This window comes from Somniosus microcephalus, chromosome 6 (genome assembly GCF_052327205.1).
Source record: "Somniosus microcephalus isolate GS21.2 chromosome 6, FLI_Smic_1.0, whole genome shotgun sequence".
Classification (NCBI taxonomy): Eukaryota; Metazoa; Chordata; class Chondrichthyes; order Squaliformes; family Somniosidae; genus Somniosus; species Somniosus microcephalus.
The window spans coordinates 130,412,494-130,438,680 of NC_140992.1; the positions used below are offsets into that span (position 1 = coordinate 130,412,494).

Sequence of the window (26,187 nt, forward strand, 5' to 3'; positions counted from 1 at the left end):
AAGTAACTTTCATGCCACACAAGTGCCAGACAATGACTATCTCCAACAAGCGAGAGTCTAACCACCGCCCCTTGACATTCAACGGCATTACCATCGCCGACTCCCCCACCATCAACATCCTGGGGGATCACCATTGACCGGAACCTTAACTGGACCAGCAACATAAATATTGTGGCTGCAAGAGCAGGTCAGAGGCTGGGTATTCTGCAGTGAGTGTCTCACCTCCTGACTCCCCAAAGCCTTTCCACCATCTACAAGGCACAAGTCAGGAGTGTGATGGAATACTCTCCACTTGCCTGGATGAGTGCAGCTCCAACAACAGTCAAGAAGCTCGACACCATCCAGGACAAAGCAGCCCGCTTGATTGGCACCCCATCCACCTTAAACATTCACTCCCTCCACCACCGGCGCACCGTGGCTGCAGTGTGTACCATCTACAAGATGCACTGCAGCAACTCGCCAAGGCTTCTTCGACAGCACCTCCCAAATCCGTGACCTCTACCACCTACCACCTAGAAGGACAAGGGCAGCAGGCCGCATGGGAATATCACCACCTCCAAGTTCCCCTCCAAGTCACACACCATCCTGACTTTGAAATATATCATCGTTCCTTCATCGTCTCTGGGTCAAAATCCTGGAACTCCCTCCCTAACAGCACTGTGGGAGTACCTTCACCACACAGACTGCAGCGGTTCAAGAAGACAGCTCACCACCAACTTCTCAAGTGCAATTAGGGATGGGCAATCAATGCTGGCCTTGCCAGCGACGCCCACATCCCAGGAACAAATAAAAAAAAATGAAACATTTGAAGAAATAATTCAGAATTCGCAACAAATATACATTCCCTTAAGGAATAAAACCCCATGGGAAAAGTGGTCCAACAGTAGCTAAAGAGAGGTTAAAGGTAGTGTTGGATTAAAGGAAGTGGTGTAGGAACGGTCGTTCCTATCTGAATAATTGCAGTTCGACTCAGTAAATCAAAACAACAAAGTTTAATAACAACGAGGTTAACTAGTAAACTACAGGAGAAGATGTATACAGGTCTGTTCAGGCTGCAAGGCACTCGAAGACTACTGGAAGGTTCTGGAAACTGACGTCATGACGTCATCGCGTTCTTCGCGCCACTGGCGGTCACGTGATCGGCGTCATGACGTCATCACGCAGAGTATAGGAAGGTACATACAGTATGGTTAACAAACAGTTTAAAGGTGCAGTACGTGGCTGCACTGCAATGCAGTTAAAGAGATTATTCTCAAATGTTCTGAGTCTCTTAGTGGCTCCGCCACACTGGCTTAAATGTTTCCAAAAAGAGTAGTAACCCTGAGGATTGGGAGAATTTTAAAATTCAGCAAAGGAGGACCAAGAAATTGATAGAGAAAATAAAATGAGAGTAAACTAGCGAGAGACATAAAAAGAGACTGTAAAAGCTACTATAGGTAGGTAAAAAGAAAGAGATTAGCGGAAGTAAATGTGGGTTCCTTACAGGCAGAGACAGGAGAAATTATAATGGGGAATAAGAAAATGGCAGGGACATTAAACAAATACTTTGTGTCTGTCTTCACGAAAGAAGAAACAAACAACATTCCGGAAATAGTGGTGAACCAAAGGTCTAGCGAGAATGAGGAACTTAAAGAAATTAGTATTAGTAAGGAAATAGCACTAGAGAAATTAATGGGAGAAAGTGGTGGCAAATCCACTGGACCTGATGGCCTACATCCTAGGGTTTTAAAAGAAATGGCTCGAGATAATGGATGCACTGGTTTTTATCTTTCAGAATTCCATAGATTCTAGAACCATCCCCGCAGATTGGAAGATAGTAAATGTAACCCCGCTATTCAAGAAAGGAGGGAGAGAGAAAACAGGGACCTATAGACCAGTTAGCCTGACATCAGTAGTAGGGAAAATGTTAGAATCTATTATTCGGGACGTGGTAACAGGGCACTTAGAAACTTATAATATAATTGGGCAAAGTCAACACGGATTTATGAAAGGGAAATCGTGTTTGAAAAATCTGTTTGACTTTTTTGAGGATAGATAAGTGGGAACCAGTGGATATAGTGTATTTGTATTTTCAAAGAGCTTTCGATAAGGTGCCACACAAGAGGTTATTACACTAAATTAGGGCTCATGGGATTGGGGGGTAATATATTAGCATGGATTGAGGATTGGTTAACAGAGAACAGAGAGTAGGATATAAAAGGGTCATTTTCGGGTTGGCAGACTTTTACTAGTGGGGTACCGCAAGGATCAGTGCTTCGGCCTCAGCTATTTACAATCTATATCAATGACTTAGATGAGGGGACCGAGTGTAATGTATCCAAGTTTGCTGACGATACAAAGCTAGGTGGGAAAGTAAGTTGTGAGGAGGACGCAAAGAGGGTGCAAAGGGATATAGATAGGCTAAGTGAGTGGGCAAGAACATGGCAGATCGAATATAATGTGGAGAAATGTGAAGTTATCTGCTTTGGTAGGAAAAATAGAAAAGCAGAATATTTTTTAAATGGTGAAAGATTGGGAAACGTTGGTGTTCAGAGGGAGCTGGGTGTCCTTGGACATGAATCACAGAAAGTTAACATGCAGGTACAGCAAGCAATTAGGAAGCAACTGGTATGTTACCCTTTATTACAAAGGGACTGAAGTATAAGAGTAAAGAAGTCTGAATGCAATTATATAGGGCTTTGGGTGAGACCACACCTGGAGTACTGTGTTGTTTTGGTCTCCTTAGCTAAGGAAGGATATACTTGCCTTAGAGGGAGTGCAACAAAGGTTCACTAGAACTGTGGTTCTCAAACTGGGGTCCATAGAGACTTTCCAGGGAGTCCACAAAATAATGTGAAAGTGCGGCCGGAGGCGGGCTTGGTGCGAGCCGGGAGGCGGGAGCAAAGTGCGGCTGCCACATGTGCAGCACAGAGTGGGCTGGCTGTCTCACTTAGGAGGGGAGCATGCATGGAGGAGCGCCGAGAGCAGCATGAAGATCGCCAGAATAGGAACTGGTGGAACTGTCCTGTGACCGATCGCTGGAACTTTCTTCCCACATCATCTGTTGATGTCCTAGTTTAGGGACACTTTCCCTCCCTCATCTGGGGAAAAACATCACACCAAGGATAGACAGACTCTGCAGTGAGAAGCAGGCACACCCATCTCACTGATATCTGTAAGTAAATAACTGGTTTCTTAAAAGCATAATTAAAATACTCTTTACATGCAGCACTCTCATATTATGAGTATTATATAGTATTATAATTTAGATGCGGTTCTGTGATTACTAATCCATTTGAAAAGGGGTCCTTCAACCAAAACAGTTTGAGAACCCCTAGCCTAGACTGATTCCTGGGATGGGGGGATTGTGCTACGAGGAGAGATCGAGTAGAATGGGCCTATATTCCCTCAAGTTTAGAAGAATGAGAGGTGATCTCATTTTGAAACGTATAAATTTCTTATGGGGCTTGATAGGGTAGATGCTGCGAGGATGTTTCCCCTAGCTAGAACATGGGGTCACAGTCTCAGAATAAGGGGTCAGCCATTTAGGACTGAGATAAGGAGAAATTTCTTCACTCAAGGGTTGGGAATCTTTGGCATTCTCTACCCCAAAGGGCTGTGGATGCTCAGGTGTTGAGTATATTCAAGGCTGAGATAGATAAGATTTTTAGATACTAAGGGAACCAAGGGATATGGGGCTAGGGCAGGAAGGTGGAGTTAAGGTAGAAGATCAGCCATGATCTTGTTGAATAGCTCGAGGGGCCCTATGGCCTACTCCTGCTCCTAATTCTTATGTTCTTAAAGCCTAATTCTTATGTTCTTAAAGATGGCTCTGGAATGGATATAAAAAGGAAAGGTGGCTCTGACATGGATATAAAAAGGAAAGTTGACTCTCGAATTGTAATAACAAGGAAAATAGGGCCCTGAGACTGGTACAAACAGGATAGGGGCACCGATACTGGCATCATGGGAAGGGGCCTGGACACTGGTATCAAAGGGAAGGGGCTCCAACAATGGAATGAAAGGGAAAGAGCCCCCGACACTGGTATCAAAGGTAAAGGGGCCCCCACACTGGTATAGAAACATAGAAGATAGGAGCAGGAGTAAGCCATTCGGCCCCTCGAGCCTGCTCCGCCATTAATGAGATCATGGCTGATCATCCAAATTCAGTACCCTGTCCCTGCTTTCTCCCCATATCCCTTGATCCCTTTAGCCTTAAGAAATATATCGAACTCCTTCTTGAATATATTTAATGAATTGGCCTCAACTGCCTTCTGTGGTAGAGAATTCCACAGATTCACCACTCTCTGGGTGAAGAAATTCCTCATCTCAGTCCTAAATGGCTTACCCCTTATCCTTAGACTGTGACCCCTGGTTCTGGACGCCCCCACCATCGGTAACATCCTTCCTGCATCTAGTCTGTCTAGTCCTGTTAGAATTTTATACGTTTCAATGAGATCCCCTCTCATTCTTCTAAACTCCAGTGAACATAAGCACAATTGACCCAATCTCTCCTCATACGTCATTCCTGCCATCCCAGGTATCAGTCTGGTGAATCTTCGCTGCATTCAATCCATGGCAAGAACATCCTTCCTCAGATAAAGCGAACAAAACTACACACAATACTCAAGGTGTGGTCTCACCAAGGCCCTGTACAACTGCAGCAAGACATCCTTGCTCCTGTACTCAAATCCTCTCGCTATGAAGATCAACATACCATTTGCCTTCTTAACCACCTGCTGCACCTGCATGCTTACCTTCAGCAACTGGTGCACAAGGACGCCCAGGTCTCGTTGCACTTCCCCTTCTCCCACTCTATTGCCGTTCAGATAATAATCTGCCTTCCTGTTTTTGCCACCAAAGTGGATAACCTCGCATTTATCCACATTATATTGCATCTGCCATATCACACAACCTGTCCAAATCATACTGGAGTTTCTCTGCATCCTCCTCACAGCACATACACCAACCCAGCTTTGTGCCATCTGCAAACTTGGAGATATTACATTTAGTTCCCTCGTCTAGATCATTAATATATATTGTGAATAGCTGGGGTCCAAGCACCGATCTCTGCGGTACCCCACTAGTCATTGCCTGCCACTCGGAAAAAGACCCGTTTATTCCAACTCTTTGCTTCCTGTCTGCCAACCAGTATCAAAGGGAAAGGGGCCCCGACACTGGCACCAAAGGGAAAGGGGCCCCGACATTGGCACCAAAGGGAAAGGGGCCCCGACACTGGCACCAAAGGGAAAGGGGCCCCGACACTGGCACCAAAGGGAAAGGGGCTCCGACACTGGCACCAAAGGGAAAGGGGCCCCGACACTGGCACCAAAGGGAAAGGGGCCCCGACACTGGCACCAAAGGGAAAGGGGCTCCGACACTGGCACCAAAGGGAAAGGGGCCCCGACACTGGCACCAAAGGGAAAGGGGCCCCGACACTGGCACCAAAGGGAAAGGGGCCCCGACACTGGCACCAAAGGGAAAGGGGCCCCGACACTGGCACCAAAGGGAAAGGGGCTCCGACACTGGCACCAAAGGGAAAGGGGCCCCGACACTGGCACCAAAGGGAAAGGGGCCCCGACACTGGCACCAAAGGGAAAGGGGCCCCGACACTGGCACCAAAGGGAAAGGGGCTCCGACACTGGAACAGAACCGAAAGGAGACCTAACACTGGAACTGAACCTAAAAGGGACCTGACAGCCTAGCCACTATCCACACTCTCTACACCACCCTGTCCACTCTCCTGTTGATAAGGTTCCTTACTATCCACAACCAAACCCTAGAACAGCATTTTGAAGAGCACTCTCTGAACCTGAATCTTCCTGCTCACATGTCCTCTGTTGTCTTCACCCTTCTTCAGTATCTGTGCACCACAACGTAGCTGGATTCATTTAGATCAGTGTGGGAATTCAGGTACAATGGGGGTTACAGAACTAGATATTTCCAAGCATTGCACTGTGATCAGATGCTGGAGAGAGGACATAAGATTCTGTCACAACAGCAGTTCATTTTTTCTTTACCTCTTCCCCTTTTTCTTTGAATGTGAAGGTCCAACCGTATGGCAATTGCCAAGGATGCCGGGATTCAAATGTTGCTATGAATAGTAAAACGGAATGTGGACTTCCTGCACTTGTGCCCAATGCCAGCTCAAACTATTCTATCACAGACACAGGCCGTTCAGCCCATCAAATATGGTGCTCTCTTTTTGATCCACCTCATCGAATCCCACTCTCCTGCTCCTTCCCAATACCCTTGAGCATTCCTCTTTAACAACAACAACTTGTCCTTATATAGCGCCTTTAACGTAGTAAAATGTCCCAAGGCGCTTCACAGGTGTGTTATCAAACAATAAGCCACATAAGCAGATATTAGGGCAGCTTGGTCAAAGAGGTAGGTTTTAAGGAGCATCTTAAAGGAGGAAAGAGAGGTAGAGAGGCGGAAAAATTTAGGGAGTTAATTCCAGAACTTAGGGCCTTGGCAGATGAAGGCACAGCTGCCAATGGTGGAGCGATTAAAATACGGGATGCACAAGAGGCCAGAATCGGAGGAGCACAGAGATTTCAGAGGGTTGTAGGGCTGGAGGAGGTTACAGAGATAGGGAGTGGGTGATGCCATGGAGGGATCTGAAAACAAGGATGAGAATTTTTAAATCGAGGTATTTAATCGGGAGCCAACGTAAGTCTGCGAGCACAGGGGTGATGTATGAACGGGTCTTGGTGCGAGTTAGGACAAGGGCAGCAGAATTTTGGATCACCTCAAGTTTATGGAACGTGGGAGGTGGGAGGAATAGTCAAGTCTAGAGGTAACAAAGGTATGGAAGAGGGTTTCAGCAGCAGATGAGCTGAGGCAGGGGCGGAGACGGGTGATGTTATGGAGGTGGAAGTATGCAGTCTTAGTACGCATTATTGGTCATCTCGGGGTCAAATACAACACCAAGGTTGGGAATAGTCTGGTTCAGCCTCAGACAGTTACCAGGGAGATGGATGGAGTCGGTAGCTAGGGAACAGAGTTTGAGGCAGGGAAACGAATACAATGGCTTCAGTCTTCCTAATATTTAGTTGATGGAAATTTCTGCTCCTCCAGTACTGGATGTCGAACAAGCAGTCTGATAATTTAGAGACAGTGGAGGGGTCAAGAGTAGTGGTGGAGAGGTATAGCTGGGTGTGGTCAGCATAAATGTGGAAACTGACGCTGTGTTTTCAGATAATGTCGCCGAGGGTCATCATGTAGATTAGAAATAGGAGGGGACCAAGGACAGATCCAGGGTAATGATGTGGGAGCGGGAAGAGAAGCCATTCCAGGCAATAATCCAAGTCCCTTTTGCAAGATTTGATGAGCTCTGCACTATCCTGTGTCTGGTTTTTTTTTCCTGGTGCTTCCTAATCTGTGCTTTTATAGAGTCCAGGCTCACGGACCTCAGACAATCACACCAGCTCGCCATTCGTCAGCAGGATCTGAACAAAGCAGCAGCCCTTCTGCAACAGAAAACCTTCAAGCATATCACATGGGCGTTTGCTTCCCTGTTCTTTTGTTACACTTCAAATCGTGTGGAGCATAAACACCTTCATGAACCGGTTGGGACGAAAGGCCTGTTTTGTGCTGTACATCCTATGTAATGTTCTTTCGACTAACGGCCTTTTCTCCAACGTGCAGGTTGGTGGAACGCGGACTAGTGACATGTACTCAACAGTGGAGCTCGACAACTAGAATGAGTTTCAATGATTAATGTTGTTTCTTTGGACATCATCCACTCTCTCTACACCACCCTGGGCACCATCCACTCTCTGTACACCAACCTGGGCACCATCCACTCTCTCTACACCACCCTGGGCATCATCCACTCTCTCCACACCAATCTGGGCACCATCCACTCTCTGTACACCACCCTGAGCATCATCCACTCTCTCCACACCACCCTGAGCACCATCCACTCTCTCCACACCACACTGGGCACCATCCACTCTCTCCACACCACCCTGAGCACCATCCACTCTCTCCACACCACACTGGGCACCATCCACTCTCTCTACACCACCCTGAGCACCATGCACTCTCTCTACACCACCCTGGGCATCATCCACTCTCTCCACACCACCCTGGGCATCATCCACTCTCTCCACACCACCCTGGGCACCATCCACTCTCTCCACACCACCCTGGGCACCATCCACTCTCTCCACACCACCCTGGGTACCATCCACTCTCTCTACACCACCCTGGGCACCATCCACTCTCTCTACACCACCCTGGGCACCATCCACTCTCTCTACACCACCCTGGGCATCATCCACTCTCTCTACACCACACTGGGCACCATCCACTCTCTCTACACCACCCTGGGCACCATCCACTCTCTCCACACCACCCTGGGCAACATCGAATCTCTCCACACCACCCTGGGCACCATCCACTCTCTCTACACCACCCTGGGCACCATCCACTCTCTCCACACCACCCTGGGCACCATCCACTCTCTCTACACCACCCTGGGCATCATCCACTCTCTCTACACCACCCTGGGCACCATCCACTCTCTCCACACCACCCTGGGCACCATCCACTCTCTCTTCACCACCCTGGGCACCATCCACTCTCTCCACACCATCCTGGGCACCATCCACTCCACACCACCCTGGGCATCATCCACTCTCTCTACACCACCCTGGGCACCATCCACTCTCTCCACACCACCCTGGGCATCATCCACTCTCTCTACATCACCCTGGGCACCACCTACTCTCTCTACACCACCCTGGGCATCATCCACTCTCTCCACACCACCCTGGGCATCATCGACTCTCTCCACACCACCCTGGGCATCATCGACTCTCTCCACACCACCCTGGGCACCATTCACTCTCTCTACACCACCCTGGGCACCATCCACTCTCTCTACACCACCCTGGGCACCATCCACTCTCTCTACACCACCCTGGGCACCATGCGCTCTCTCTACACCACCCTGGGCATCATCCACTCTCTCCACACCACCCTGGGCATCATCGACTCTCTCCACACCACCCTGGGCACCATTCACTCTCTCTACACCACCCTGGGCATCATCGACTCTCTCCACACCACCCTGGGCACCATTCACTCTCTCTACACCACCCTGGGCACCATCCACTCTCTCTACACCACCCTGGGCACCATCGACTCTCTCTACACCACCCTGGGCATCATCCACTCTCTCCACACCACCCTGGGCACCATTCACTCTCTCTACACCACCCTGGGCACCATCCACTCTCTCTACACCACCCTGGGCATCATCCACTCTCTCCACACCACCCTGGGCACCATCCACTCTCTCTACACCACCCTGGGCATCATCCACTCTCTCCACACCACCCTGGGCACCATTCACTCTCTATACACCACCCTGGGCACCATCCACTCTCTCTACACCACCCTGGGCATCATCCACTCTCTCCACACCGCCCTGGGCACCATTCACTCTCTCTACATCACCCTGGGCACCATCCACTCTCTCTACACCACCCTGGGCACCATCGACTCTCTCCACACCACCCTGGGCACCATCGACTCTCTCCACACCACCCTGGGCACCATCGACTCTCTCTACACCACCCTGGGCACCATCGACTCTCTCTACACCACCCTGGGCACCATCGACTCTCTCTACACCACCCTGGGCACCATCGACTCTCTCTACACCACCCTGGGCACCATCCACTCTCTCTACACCACCCTGGGCACCATCCACTCTCTCCACACCACCCTGGGCACCATCCACTCTCTCCACACCACCCTGGGCACCATCCACTCTCTCTACACCACCCTGGGCATCATCCACTCTCTCTACACCACCCTGGGCACCATCCACTCTCTCCACACCACCCTGGGCACCATCCACTCTCTCTACACCACCCTGGGCACCATCCACTCTCTCTACACCACCCTGGGCACCATCGACTCTCTCTACACCACCCTGGGCATCATCCACTCTCTCTACACCACCCTGGGCATCATCCACTCTCTCTACACCACCCTGGGCATCATCCACTCTCTCTACACCACCCTGGGCACCATCCACTCTCTCCACACCACCCTGGGCACCATCCACTCTCTCCACACCACCCTGGGCACCATCCACTCTCTCTACACCACCCTGGGCACCATCCACTCTCTCCACACCACCCTGGGCACCATCCACTCTCTACACACCACCCTGGGCACCATCCACTCTCTCTACACCACCCTGGGCACCATCCACTCTCTCTACACCACCCTGGGCATCATCCACTCTCTCTACACCACCCTTGTGGTAGGTGTTTTACTCCTGGGAGACAGAAGGGCATGGTGATATCTGTTACAATGGTTGGACAAAGTGATAGTTTTTAAGGATCATCTTAAAGAGAAGAGAGCACTACATAGGAACAGGAGTAAGCCATTCAGCCCCTCATGCCTGTTCCGCCATTCAATTAGATCATTGCTGATCTTTATCTTATCTCCATTCAACCACCTTAATTCCATATCCCTTCATACCCTTGCCTAACAAAAAACTATCAATCTATTGTGAAAGTTTCAATTGACCCCTGGCTTCAACAGCTTTTAGGAGAAGAGAGTTCCAGATTTCCACTACCCTTTGTGTGAAGACGTGCTTTCTGGTATCACCCCTGAACAGCCTAGCTCTAATTTTAAGATTATGCCCCCTTGTTCTGGACTTGTTCTCCCTATTTTCTCGATCAAATCCTTTAATCACCTAAACCCCTAAATTAGATCACCCCTTAATCTTCTATATTCAAGGGAATACAAGACTAGTCTACGCAACCTGTCCTCATAATTTAACTTTATTTGTCCTGGTATCATTCAGGTGAATCTGCGCTACACCGGCTCAAAGGCCAATCTATCTTTCCTGAGGTGCCCAGAACTGAACTCAGTGCTCCAGGTGCGATCCATCCAGAGCTTTATACAACTGTAGCACAATTTCCAACCCTTTGCATTTCAGCCCCCTTGAAATAAAGCCCAACATTCCAGTAGCCTTTATGATTGTTTTTTGTACCTGTCCACTAGCTTTCAGTGATTTCTGTACTTGGACCCCTAAATCTCTCTGCTCCTCCACAGTTCCTAGCTTCTCACCATTTAGAAAATACTCTGATCTATTTATCTTGGGTCCAAAGTGGATGACCTCACACTTTCCCACATTGAACTTCATCAGCCACAGTTCTGCCCACTCTCTTAATCTATCAATGGTCCTTTGCAACGTTCTGCTCCCATCTACACTGGAGAGGTGGAGTGGTTTAGGGAGCAAGTTCCAGAACTTGGAGCCTAGGTACCAATGGTGAGGGAAAGGAAGTTGGGGATGCACAAAAGGCTAGAATTGGAGGTACGCAGAATTCCCGGAGAGTTGTCGGGCTGGTGGAGGTTAGACTAAGGAAGGGCAAGGCCATGGACGGATTTGAACACAAGGATGAGAATTTTAAATTTGAGGCATTGATGGACCGGGAGCCAATGTATGTCAGGAGGCACATGGTAATGGCTGAATAGCACTTGGTGCAAGTTTGGCTATGGGCAGTAGAGCTTTGTATAAGCTCAAGTTTATGGAAGGTGGAAGGTGTGAGCATTCGAACGGTCAAGTCTGGAGGTAACAAAAGTGTGGATGAGGGTTCCAGCAACAGATGAGCTGAGGCAGGGGTGGAAACAAGTGATATTACAGAGGTGAAAGTAGGCGGTCTTAGTGATAGAGAGGATATGGGGTCAGAAGCTCAGTTTATACCATGTACAATCTAGCACCAGAATAGTGTGCGTTTCTCTCGGCGAGTTTCAAATGATGTAATGTACCTAGGGCTCTGTCTAAATACAACATGTACACTGAAACCTGCGCACTACCCACCCCAATTATTAATCCTGTTATACTGCAGATACATGTTTGACACGAACGACCAGCTCTATATTACTCTCTGATCAAGCAAAGCAGAAGTTTGCTCATTGATATCCAAATGCCAGTTAAATTTGTAATGTTAGCGAAGAGCTAATTGTCCATTAGATTTAAGGAATATCAAAAAAGTTTGAAAAATTAATGTAAGTAAAGTCGGAGACAGCAATATTGAAGTTTAACATTTAGATTCCGTATTTATGTTCATTTTTATGTAATGTACCTAGAGCTCTGCCTAAATACAATGTGTACAATGAAACCTGCACTGCGTGTCTGTTTTTGTCCAGCCAGATGTGTTGAGAATCCTGCAACATTGCCATTTGTATAATACGACCAGAGTGTTTTTCTCACATGCAAGTGTAGCCAGTGTCTTATTTGGATGGGCTACACAGAAACCAGCTGCCCGAGATCCCGATACCATGTGGTGCAAAAACAACCAGGAGCAAGGTGAAATGCGTGGAGAAACCAGGAGGCACAGTAACAGGGGAGAAGGGAAACTAGAAGATAACACTGGGGAAATAAAGAGAAGAATGAACACAGAAAAGAGATGTGCAAGTGCCGGAACATGGTCCTGGTGCAGTATACGAAAGTCATAGCAAGGCCAGGAAGAAGGAAGCCATTTGGTTTCCCTGCTCTGTCCTTGTTCCCTTCAGTAACTTCTCCTTTTCAAGTAGTTCACTCATTCCCTGACATTCACCGGTGGACCTGGTTATACAAGCTGCATCTGGCAGTGCGTTCCATCCAATAACAACCCTTGAATGAAAACAGCTCCAGCCTCCTCTCAAGGGCTATGACTCACTCACAGCAGCTATACATGTGCAATATTGACTTGAAACCTTTTCCAAAAACTGAGTGCTTCCAGTTCATCCCCACGCCTTTCAAACTTCTCTGCTCCGTAGAATCATAGAATCTTACAGCACGAAAGGCGGCCATTCGGCCCATCGTGCCTGTGCTGGCTCTTTGGTAGAGCTATCCAATTACTCCCACCCCCCTGCTCTTCCCCCATAGCCCTGCAATGGGGAACAAGTATGGTCCTGGTAGTTTCATCTTTCTCATCCCCAGTATGACCTTCGTACACATGTATTGTTACTTTTCAACCCCAACACTGTCCTTTCTTTAGTGAGATGCACAAGCGATACCAAAATACAGCGTAACCAATGCCGTGCACAGATAACTAACACCCTGAATTAGAGCTGTCCTGTTTAAGGCCTTGTTACAGCTGCATGCACTCTCTGTCTGCACGCCCAAAACATCGGCATCAAAACCCCACTCAGACCCAGCAGCTGAACAGACCATCCCAAAAAGTGGGGTGTATAAACCTGGAAAGTATTAGCCACACAGGAAAGGTGGCTCCGGAATGGGAATAAAAAGGAAAGATGGCTCTGGTTGTAGCCTTGAAGGTTTTCAGTGGGGCCAAGCATGAGGTAGTTTTGGACCACTGTTTTGGATAGACCCCAGCTTCACGACAGGGGACATCTTTGCCATGAACACCAGATGAAGGTTTAACTGTCCGCCAATGATACTCTTCCAGATACACACACGGGAAAATCTGACGGATACAGTGATGGAAGATTTGGCAAACAAATTTCCAAGTATAAATTTTAAACATACCTCTTCTTTTTCAGTCAGATGCTCAACTTGAAGTTCTTTCATCTTCTTTTTGGATTCATTTTTCTGGAAACAAAAGGAAAATTAAAAATCAAATCCCAATCTTTTGTGATCGCGGTGAACGATTACTGGTGGTGCACGTCCTGAACACCCAGACAACTGGCTGCAATTTTCGGACTCAACGTATTTGAATAATTAGCATGAGCTCCCAGACCAGCTTTGATTTTCAGCCAGAATCTAATCTAATTTGGGCTATAGAAAATCTGGCTCAAATTTAAAGGGATATGCCCACCTAACAGGAAATAACTACACATGGGGGTGGGTCTTGTTTCAGCCTGCATGTGAGCACAAAATGGATTTTAAATATTTATGAGGCTTTGCCAAGGTTGTGCAGGAGGGGAGGAGAGAGAAAGAAGGATGTCTCTGGCAAATATGAAATGAAAGCAAACCAAATATGGAAGCCCAAAATGGAATCTATGGGAAGACAACGGGGCGACAAACAAACCCATCAGATGGCTGGCAAAGCACATGAGGTGAGTGCAAGGTGGGTTAATCTGATTAACATTCAGGTCAATCCACCACCCACTCTCTGTTTGCACCCCGCACCTCCAGAGGACAGCAGTGCACCGTGCTTGCCAGGAGGGTGCAGCCTGGATCAGCATTCTGGATGGTAAATGGGTGCCATCTCCAACCTTGGGGCCGGTGCCACCTGTGGCTTGTGAAGCTGATGCCTCCTTTCCAAATGACAGCCATATTGTGCCTTGCAAACAAGGCCCCTGTCACTTGTTTGTTGAGCCTGTGAAACAGCCAACTGACTGGTGTGGCACAAGGTGTCAACGGTGCCTGGGAAGGATCCAGTAAAGTCCAATGACGCCCGCTGGAGGATCTGCAATCTGCGAGTCAGCCTCCCTTGTGAACACAAGGCACCAAAGACATGCCAAGAAATGTCTGGATAGATAAACCTGAGTGCTAGGTTAAGGACGAGTCATGCAGGATGTAGATGGCAGGGCATCTGCACGCCTACCTACACAATCATGCTCCCCATTGCCAAGGCTCCGTACCATAAGCAGAGCCCCCAAAAATCACACCTTATATAATTCTTCAGGTAACTGCAGAGAGAGGTCCAGTATCAGATAGGCAGTCAACTAGAACTGGAGCAGCTGCCAGATACACAGAGACTTGCCCAATTTGTTGAGATGATTCAGAAGACAGCTAGGGGGAGAAATTGGGTGGAGCCGCAAACGGGGCGCCAAGCTCGCCTGGGCGCCAGATTTTGCACTGCGATCGCCGGAAATTCAGCTTGAGCGCCCCAAGAGGGACACGGGGCGAGGCTCGAGGCGCTCCACGTCCCTCTTAGGGCGCTGAAACTGAATATTGCAGCGCAACGTGCCGCAGCGCCACACACTGCGGCACGGCGCGCTGCGGTACTGCAGGCCTTCCTCCCATTCTTAAGGGCGAGGGGCCTGCACCAGCGCAATGAGCGATCGCGAGTGCCAGCAAAAGAGCCCGGCACCGAGGAGAAGTGCCGGGCTCTCGGAAAACAGCTGGCAATGCCGCGGGGGGGAGAACAGGAGGCCGGGGACGGAGGTGCTGGCAGGCGGCCGCCGAAAAAAAACGGCCGCCCCGCACCTCCACCTTAATTTGCGCCACTGCCGCCACAGGCAGGCCCCATGAACCGGGCGTGATTAGCGATCGGCGCTAGAGGCGGTCGCTGCCAATTATCACGATCGGAGCGGTAGCGGGGTGCTGCGCACACCGATGACGTCATCGGTGGCGGCGCAGCGCAACAGGCTAACGCTGCCATTAGCGCCCCAGCTAAATATCGCGGGAGGCGTGGCCAGTGGTGCTAAAGCCACTGAGTGCCCTCTTTAGGCGCTAACTGGTGGCGCAGCCCACCGAATTTCTCCCCCCTAGTGTCAAAGGGACCTTGGGGTAGAATTTCCACGTGGGGGTCACCCAATCGTCTTCTACAATGTCAGCAGATACCCCAGAGAAATGGTACAAATGGACGTTTACACCACTCTACCAAGGGTTTTGTGGATCTACCGCTGAGGACATGGCGGTCCATCAGGAGAACCCCCGCATAAGTTCCAGGCGACTAATTTTTTCCGTCTTTCTGAAGGGGCTGGCTCATGAGGGGTTACAGCGCTACTTGCACTGGCAGCCCTGCCGTACCTCACCCAAGTGACCATTGTTCATGCATGAGCCTTGGAACGTTAGCTGGATATTCCTCCTTGGGAGGGGAGGGAGAATCACAACCTTACCCAAATCATTTGGTAGAAGCAATAAGGAGGCCACCTACTCCTTGGAAAATAAGAGCTTAAATGGAATAGATGAGCAAAGGGATTTAGGGGTGCAGATTCACACATCATTAAAAGTAGCAACATAGGTTAATAAGGCCTTCAAAATGCAAATAAAGCACTGGGGCTCATTTCTAGAGGAATAGAGTTGAAAAGCAGATAAGTTATGTTAAACTTATATCTCATTGAAACTTATAAAATTCTGACAGGACTGGACAGACTAGATGCAGGAAGGATGTTCCCGATGGTCGGGGAGTCCAGAACCAGGGGTCACAGTCTAAGGATAAAGGGTAAGCCATTTAGGACAGAAATGAGGAGGAATTTCTTCACCCAGAGAGTGGTGAACCTGTGGAATTCTCTACCACAGAAGGCGGTGGAGGCCAGTTCATTAAATATATTCAAGAAGGAGTTGAATATATTTCTTAAGGCTAAAGGGATCAAGGGGTATGGGGAGAAGGCAGGGACAGGGTACTGAATTTGGATGATCAGCCATGATCGCATTGAATGGCGGAGCAGGCTCGAGGGGCCGAATGGCCTACTCCTGCTCCTATCTTCTATATTTCTATCTGGAATCTTGGTTAGACTACACTTGGGAGGACTGTGCACAGCTCTGGCCTCCATATTATAAAAAAAGAGGCACCAGAGAAAGTGCAAAGAAAATTTCCAAGAATGATACCAGAACTGAGGGGTTATAGAAAGACTGAACAGGCTTTTCTCTGGAAAAGAGAAGGTTGAGGGGTGACCTAATAGAGCTTTTAAAACTATGAAGCTGTTCGATAGGGTAGACCTGGAGAAGATGTTTCCACTTGTAGACGAGTCCAAAACTAAGCCATAAATATAAGATAGTCACTAATAAATCCATTAAGTAATTCAGAAGAAACTTATACTTTTTAACTTCTTTACCCAGAGAGTGGTTTGAATGTGGATCTCGCTATCACAAGGAGTAGCTGAGGCAAATAACATAGAAGCATTTAAGGGAATGCTGGATAAACACATGAGGGAGAAAGGAATAGAAGGTTATCCTGATAGAGTGAGATGAAGAGGGGTAGGAGGAGGCTCGTGTGGAGCATAAACACCGGCATGGAGCAATTGGACTGAATGGCCTGTTTCTGTGCTGTAAATTCGATGTAATTCTATGACCAAGGCGGAATGTGAAGATAGATGAATGTTCAGGAGTTTTGTTTGATTACCTTTGGGGATCATGGAGTATTTATAAAGAACTTTCACTCAGGAGATTAAATGGGTGAGGCAGAGGACATGAAGGGGCATAGGCCATGAAGAGCCCATGAGGGGGCACAGTCTGCAGAAAGGGCAGAGTGAACATGGGCTGTGGAAGGAATGGGCCAAATGTTTTTTCCTCAATTTATGGTTTCTTATGTCCTTCATTAAAATTCCCACTTTTTCCAGCCCCCAGAATCTGCGCTGTGAGGACTTGTTGTATTTGAGAATAAACACTGCACGCTGCCACCCCCCAGCCACGCCACAGCCGCTCAGTGAGCATTTCAAAGTTTTCCCACTTACCAATTTCTCAAATCTCTCCCTCCAATTTTTCAGCTCTTCTGTATGATCCTCATCATGAAATGTCCCCACATTCGATATAAGTGGATTCCCAGATTGAATCTCCTGCAGTTTCTAACAATAAAAAAGTCCAAGTTTTAACTTATATTAGATAATCAATAGATAATTAATATGGGTGCCAGACTGACATGGAAACTGCATATGTCACTAACTGACAGAGTAAATGTGCGTGTCACCGATTGGGACAGTAGCATTAGGTGACACAATAAACTTGCCTCTCGCTGATCGAAGCAGTAAACGTGGCTCACTGATCAGCACAGGAAGCACATCATTGATCGACACAATAACTGTGCCTCTCGACAATCGACACGGCAAACACACAAACATTGATTGACATGGCAAACACATGGGCATTGATTGACACGGCAAACACATGGTCATTGGTTGACATGGCAAACACATGGTCATTGATTGACACGGCAAGAACATGGACATTGACACAGTAAGCACACAGACATTGACTGACACAGCAAACACGCGGACATTGATTGACACAGCAAGCACATGTACATTGATTGACACGGCAAGCACGTGGACATTGATTGACACGGCAAGCACACGGACATTGATTGACACGGCAAGTACACGGAGAATGACTGACACAGCAAACACACAGACATTGATTGACATGGCAAACACATGGTCATTGATTGACACGGCAAGAACATGGACATTGACACAGTAAGCACACAGACATTGACTGACACAGACATTGACTGACACAGCAAACACACGGTCATTGACACAGCAAACACATGGACATTGATTGACACAGCAATTACACGGTCATTGACACAGCAAGCACATGGACATTGATTGACATAGCAAGCACATGGACATTGACACGGCAAACACACGGACATTGATTGACATGGCAAGCACATGGAGATTGTTTGACACAGCAAACACACGGACACTGATTGACACAGCAAGCACACGGACATTGATTGACACAGCAAGCACACGGACATTGATTGACACAGCAAGCACACGGACATTGATTGACACGGCAAACACGGACATTGATTGACACAGCAAGTGCACGGAGATTGATTGTCACAGCAAACACAGACATTGACTGACACAGCAAGTACACGGGCATTGATTGACACAGCAAGCACACAGACATTGACTGACACAGCAAACGCACGGACATTGATTGACACGGCGAACACACGGACATTGATTGACACGGCAAACACACGGACATTGATTGACACGGCAAGTACACGGAGAATGACTGACACAGCAAACACACAGACATTGATTGACATGGCAAACACATGGTCATTGATTGACACGGCAAGAACATGGACATTGACACAGTAAGCACACAGACATTGACTGACACAGACATTGACTGACACAGCAAACACGCGGACATTTATTGACACGGCAAACACATGGACATTGATTGACACAGCAAGCACGCGGTCATTGATTGACATGGCAAACACACGGTCATTGATTGACACAGCAAACACACGGTCATTGATTGACACAGCAAACACACGGTCATTGACACAGCAAACACATGGACATTGATTGACATAGCAAGCACATGGACATTGACACGGCAAACACACGGACATTGATTGACATGGCAAGCACATGGAGATTGTTTGACACGGCAAACACACGGACACTGATTGACACAGCAAGCACACGGACATTGATTGACACAGCAAGCACACGGACATTGATTGACACGGCAAACACGGACATTGATTGACACAGCAAGTACACGGAGATTGATTGTCACAGCAAACACAGACATTGACTGACACAGCAAGTACACGGGCATTGATTGACACAGCAAACACAGACATTGACTGACACAGCAAACGCACGGACATTGATTGACACGGCGAACACACGGACATTGATTGACACGGCAAACACACGGACATTGATTGACACGGCAGACACACGGACATTGATTGACACGGCAAACACACGGACATTGATTGACACGGCAGACACACGGACATTGATTGACATGGCAAACACATGGTCATTGATTGACACGGCAAGAACATGGACATTGACACAGTAAGCACACAGACATTGACTGACACAGACATTGACTGACACAGCAAACACGCGGACATTTATTGACACGGCAAACACATGGACATTGATTGACACAGCAAGCACGCGGTCATTGATTGACATGGCAAACACACGGTCATTGATTGACACAGCAAACACACGGTCATTGACACAGCAAACACATGGACATTGATTGACATAGCAAGCACATGGACATTGACTGACACAGCAAACGCACGGACATTGATTGACACGGCGAACACACGGACATTGATTGACACGGCAAACACACGGACATTGATTGACACGGCAGACACACGGACATTGATTGACACGGCAAACACATGGACATTGATTGACACGGCAGACACACGGACATTGATTGACATGGCAAACACACAGACATTGATTGACACGGCAAACACACAGACATTGATTGACACGGCAAACACACGGACATTGATTGACACAGCAAGCACGCAGACATTGACACGGCAAGTACACGGACATTGATTGACATGGCAAGTACACGGACATTGATTGACACGGCACAAACACAAACACTGACTGACACAGCAAGGACAAGGACATTGATTGACACAGCAAGCACACGGTCACTGAGTGACACAGCAAACACGCAGACATTGACTCCACGGTCATTGATTGATACAGCACACACACAGACATTGCCTAACACAGCAACAGCATGGCTATTGGGTGACATATTAAAGACAGCATTCAATGGATCACGGCAAGTACACGGACATTGATTGACACGGCAAGAACACGAACACTGACTGACACAGCAAGGACACGGACATTGAGTGACACAGCAAGCACACGGTCATTGAGTGACACAGCAAACACGCGGACATTGACTGACACAGCAAGCACACAGACATTGCCTAATACAGCAACAGCATGGCTATTGAGTGACATATTAAAGACAGCATTCAATGGATCATATGATAGTGTTACATCCAGTGTTGCCACTAGATTTACTTAGCACCTATATCGGCATCACTACACTTTGGGCTAGAATGCTGCCTATTCGTCTTCAATGGGTGGAAACGCTAACTCTACAGGGAAAAAACACACTCAAATCAGTCCAATTTAGTGCTGTACGATACACTTTGTATGATACTTTGATAGCATAAGTAATGTTAAGACAGAGGTGGACAGGGAGTTGGTAAGATGATCAGGTAGTGAACTGTGCACTGAACTCTGGGGTCAGCTAGCACACTCATGTTCTCAATTCATCAAAGCCCTTCCACCACCACTGGCATCCAGTGACAGACCACAGCCTCTCCTTCCTGTTCACAGCTCTCAGCAGACACAACCCAGGTTGGAAAAGGTCAGAATCTCCTGGTGGGTGATTGTCACCATTCAAACGGACGAAGTATGAAGATTTACAAACTTAGCTTTTACTCAGAGTGATGAGAATGTGGAACTTGCTACAAGGAGTACTTGAGGCGAAAAGCATAGATGCAATTAAGGGGAAGCTCGAAAAACACATGAGGGAGAAAGCAATAGAAGGATATGCTGATAGGGGTCGATGAAATAGGGTGGGAGGAGGCTCAAATGGAGCATAAGCACTTGCATAGACCAGTTGGGCCGAATGGCCTGTTTCTGTGCTGCAGACCTCGTACCTGAAATCCCAGTGGCAACACCGCATCCAACACATTCACTATTTTAGTGTTAACCAAGTGAAACTATTTAAAAATATTTCACTCACTGCTTCGATAGACTGGTTCTTCAATGCAATATCCTGGAACTCCTTTACAAGTTGCTGTCTCAGGTGATCCATTTCCTGGAAGAACTTTTTCCTTTCTTCCTCCTTCCAGTTCTCAAACTCCTTCCTCACTTCTTCCTCTCTCCTGTGGGAGTTTTCCAATTCCTGGTTGAGAAGAACAAAGGGTTTGAGCAGATCAATTTCAAATGGTTTTATTCCTGCAAAGTCAATGGGAACTCGTCTCTGACGTAGGGGGTGGCAGCCTGATGGTAACAACCTATAGGGACCAGGAGTCCGCCAGTCGCCTATCCCACAGCGTACGGCACATGTTGAGGGCAGAACAGGAGCAACTTCTGTCGAATACTTGGCAAAGACCAACATCACCAGGACCCTCCGCCTTCCCAGTGACGCACAGAACAACACAGCACCCTCCCAACACTGGGCATAGACCGACAGCACCCTCCCAACACTGGGCATAGACCGACAGCACCCTCCCAACACTGGGCATAGACTGACAGCACCCTCCCAACACTGGGCATAGACCGACAGCACCCTCCCAACACCGGGCACAGACTGACAGCACCCTCTCAGCACTGGGCATAGACCGACAGCACCCTCTTAGCACTGGGCATAGACTGACAGCACCCTCAGCACTGGGCATAGACCGACAGCACCCTCCCAGCACTGGGCACAGATTGACGGCACCCTCCCAACATTGGGCATAGACTAACAGCACCTTCCCAGCACTAGGCATAGACCGACAGCACCCTCCCAGCACTGGGCACAGACCGACAGCACCCTCCCAGCACTGGGCACAGACCGACAGCACCCTCCCAGCACTGGGCACAGACTGACAGTACCCTCCCAGCACTGGGCACAGACTGACAGCACCCTCCCAGCACTGGGCATAGACTGACAGCACCCTCCCAGCACTGGGCACAGACCGACAGCATCCTCCCAGCACTGGGCACAGACTGACAGTACCCTCCCAGCACTGGGCACAGATCGACAGCACCCTCCCAGCACTGGGCACAGATCGACAGCACCCTCCCAGCACTGGGCACAGACCGACAGCACCCTCCCAGCACTGGGCATAGACCGACAGCACCCTCCCAGCACTGGGCACAGACCGGCAGCACCCTCCCAGCACTGGGCACAGACTGACAGTACCCTCCCAGCACTGGGCACAGACTGACAGCACCCTCCCAGCACTGGGCACAGACTGACAGCACCCTCCCAGCACTGGGCACAGACTGACAGCACCCTCAGTACTGGGCATAGACTGACAGCACCCTCCCAGCACTGGGCACAGACCGACAGCACCCTCCCAGCACTGGGCACAGACTGACAGCACCCTCCCAGCACTGGGCACAGACTGACAGCACCCTCCCAGCACTGGGCATAGACTGACAGCACCCTCAGTACTGGGCATAGACTGACAGCACCCTCCCAGCACTGGGCACAGACCGACAGCACCCTCCCAGCACTGGGCACAGACCGACAGCACCCTCCCAGCACTGGGCACAGACTGACAGTACCCTCCCAGCACTGGGCACAGACTGACAGCACCCTCCCAGCACTGGGCACAGACTGACAGCACCCTCCCAGCACTGGGCATAGACTGACAGCACCCTCAGTACTGGGCATAGACTGACAGCACCCTCCCAGCGCTGGGCACAGACCAAAAGCACCCTCCCATCGTATCATCAGAACCGTCGGACTCAAGTATCTGTCCAGCGAAGACCTGCCATGAGCAAACCCCCGGAATAAAACAGGTACCAAGAGCGGCTGCTCAGCCTTCACCCACAGACCAATGTCAACATTCTATACACATCCACATTTTATTTTTTTCCCTTTCTAACCCGCTTTAACTTTTCGTGCTAACTTGCATCTTGAATTCCACCGGGCCTGTGGTACCAGCCTCAGCCCCGTACGGGAACCGCACTCAGATTTCCCAGCCTCGCTCCGAGCGTTCCCCTGCACCGGTATTCTGTCCCCTGAGCTACAGCCCAGGTACAGACAGGAAACTGCACAGACTCACATACCTGAGGGAAGGGAAAAAGGCTTCTGTCAACAGGCCGCCTCACAGACTTGCCTTGGCCTCCAAACCAGCAGATTTCAAGCCTAAAGATTTATAGGAAGGATTTTCAGCACCTCTCCGCCACCCCTGCAAGGGGTCACTCCAACAGGACTGGGCTCACTGCACCACTCACCACTGCCAAACTGCACCAAAGGGAGAATTTGAATGCCTCATCTGGGAAAAGGTAACTAGTAGTTTAGCCCCTCCTCAGAGAGGGAAAGTAGTTGCTCCGCTATACACACGTCACATTCTTTCAAAACACCCTGCTCCAGATTTAACTCTACACTGTAACATTAATTGTCAGCCGTGGCTCAGTGGGTAGCACTCTCACCTCTGAGTCAGAAGGTTGTGGGTTCACAGTCTCACTCCAGGGACTTGAGCACAAAAATCTAGGCTGACACTCCAGTGCAGTACTGAGGGAGTGCTGCACTGTCTGAGGTGCCGTCTTTCGGATGAGATGTTAAACCGAGGCCCCACCTGCTCTCTGAGGTGGATGTAAAAGATCCCACGGCACTATTCGAAGAGCAGGGCAGTTATCCCCAGTGTCCTGGCCAATATTTATCCCTCAATCAACATAACAAAAACAGATTATCTGGTCATTATCACGTTGCTGTGTGTGGGAGCTTGCTGTGCGCAGATTGGCTGCCACATTTCAACAGTGACTACATTTCAATAGTACTTCATTGGCTGTAAAGTGCTTTAGGATGTCCGGGGGTCATGAAAGGCGCTATATAAATGCAAGTCTTTCTTTCTGCGTACTGCACAGAAAGAACTCCCTACTCCAGAACTTAACTCTACACTGTAACATTAGACCAGTGCACAAAACAAAGAGAACACCCCGCTCCAGACTTAACTCAACACTAACATTGGTGCAGTGTATCACTAAATTGCAAAGAAACATTTGAAACACAACGAGAAAGCCTAGACATCAATAAAGTGGGGTGGTTAACTCTGCCTTTACTCCTCACCTCAGGCGAGTCAGCTGGTAATATTATACAAGCCGTGTGCATCATACTTGCTCTGTAGCTCAGTGGCTGTTACACTTTGGATATTTCAAGGGTGAAATTGGAGATGGCGGAGATGCAAAGCAGGCGGTATCGCATTTGCCGCCAGTTATACCACAAGCCTGATATTGTTCTATTGAAGTCAACAGAACCAAATATCATGCGGTGCATATAACGGGCGACCGTTCATGTCATACTTGTACCCAATTAGCTCAAACTTTGAATTCATATACAGCAATAAATCACAGTTGAACACACAGGCACCATAACAACCAAAGGAAAAGGGAGTAGATAAACTTCCAATGCAAAACAACCAACCTTCAATGGCCAGTCAAGAGAATCTATCAATAAAGGAAAGGAAAAGTTAAATAAATTAAATCAAATCAACTTGTTCAGAACACATTTTGGAAAGATTTTCATCCAATATTTTGACCTGCTTGACAAGTATAAGGTAATGGGGCAGAAATTCCTCCCCAAACGTGTGAGTACGGAAGGGGTACTCACGCGTCTGACCGGAGGAAATGCCGGTTTTCAGCATGCACAGCGCATGCGCTGAAAACCGGCATTTCCTCTCCTCTCACCCAAGAGTTGAAGAGGCTAGCGCGTGCGCTGTAGGGGGCAGCGCGTGCGTCTTGGATTTCCTCTGTTTTGGGGGATTTGCGCATGTCTAAAGGCCTCCGGTCTTTACGCTTGTAAAAAGCACACGTAAGTATTTATTTTTACAGGTAGTGGTGTTTTAGTGCAATTTAGAAAAAAAATTTCCACAGGTTTATTATTTTAAAGAATCTACAATAAGGTAAGTTTAGTTTTAGACCCTTTTTATTAAAAATTTATTTTTTCAAAAAAAAAAATTGTTTAAATTTTTTTTTAAACTTATTTATACTTAATTTAATGATTGGGATGTTTTTTTAAATTTTATTTAAAGTTTAAGTAGTGTTTTGGGGTGCAGTACTTCTCATGAGTTTGACAGTTCTTACTCTCAAACTTATGAATGAAGTTTCCCCTCCCCTGATTGGCTGAACTGTGCTCACCTGATCCCAGCCGGCACATCGCACTAACTACGCCGCTGGGTCAGGTTAGCACAGCGCGCCGACATCAGAACCTGGCCACTGAAAGGAAATCCATTGCGGGCCAGGTTTCAGATGTCGGCGCGCAGGGTGAGCGCACATCGGGGGCTTGCACGCGCGGCAAGTCCCCGACACCAAGTTCTGGGCCAATAAGATTTCTAAGAAAAATGTAAAAAGTTACATATTTCATAATAATATTGTTTATTAAGCTCTCGGTATTCACTGTGCTCCAGTGACCATTGCCCAGTTCTCAACTATTCATTTCTCCCAACTGCCAAATACTCAACATATGCTCACATATCCTCTTAACTGGCCACAACACCAAAACCTCAACTGCCAAATACTCAACATATGCTCACATATCCTCTTAACTGGCCACAACACCAAAACCTTCAACTACTTACTACCCAACACTCCCCTCTAATAATAAATACTCCCTCTCTGATTACCCAGTACACCCCAAAATATTAATTTGTCCTAGCTCCAAACCAAATTCTCAACTTCCTCATGGCTGGTTCATATTGGACAATGATGAGAAGACCTCAAGTGCTGGCTTCCAACCTCAAGCCTCAAATTGCTGTCTCCAACACTGGCTTGAATGGGCGACCTAAGTATTCACATGTCCAAGCAGGTAATTCAGCCTAGGTGCTTAGATGACCAATGGTCAAATCCTCTCCTGCCAGCAGCAACCTTGCTGCCTCCAGAGACACTGAGGAAAACCATCTCTTCAGGCTGGTCCTGGTACCTCCTGTGCCATCTCATTTGGCACTACCACAGGAGTCAGACCTGCCATTAGCCACATTAGTGAATACAACCAACATGAAACAAAACAAGAATTCCTCCCAGCCTAACACTCCGAACTCTAACCAACAACATGAGGACAATTCA

The 26,187-nt window shown here is 48.3% G+C and overlaps 1 protein-coding gene across 1 annotated transcript in view; it reads right to left on the minus strand.

Moving 5' to 3' along the window:
* The window catches only part of dzip1l (DAZ interacting zinc finger protein 1-like), a 413,098-nt gene that overhangs the window by 259,222 nt on the left and 127,689 nt on the right, over positions 1-26,187 (minus strand). Inside the window, exons 5-7 of the mRNA XM_085990774.1 lie at positions 21,152-21,313; positions 17,308-17,418; positions 13,490-13,552 (exon numbers count right to left, since the gene is read on the minus strand). Coding sequence (XP_085846900.1) covers positions 13,490-13,552; positions 17,308-17,418; positions 21,152-21,313 — 336 coding nt within the window. The remainder of the gene's footprint in view (positions 1-13,489; positions 13,553-17,307; positions 17,419-21,151; positions 21,314-26,187) is intronic.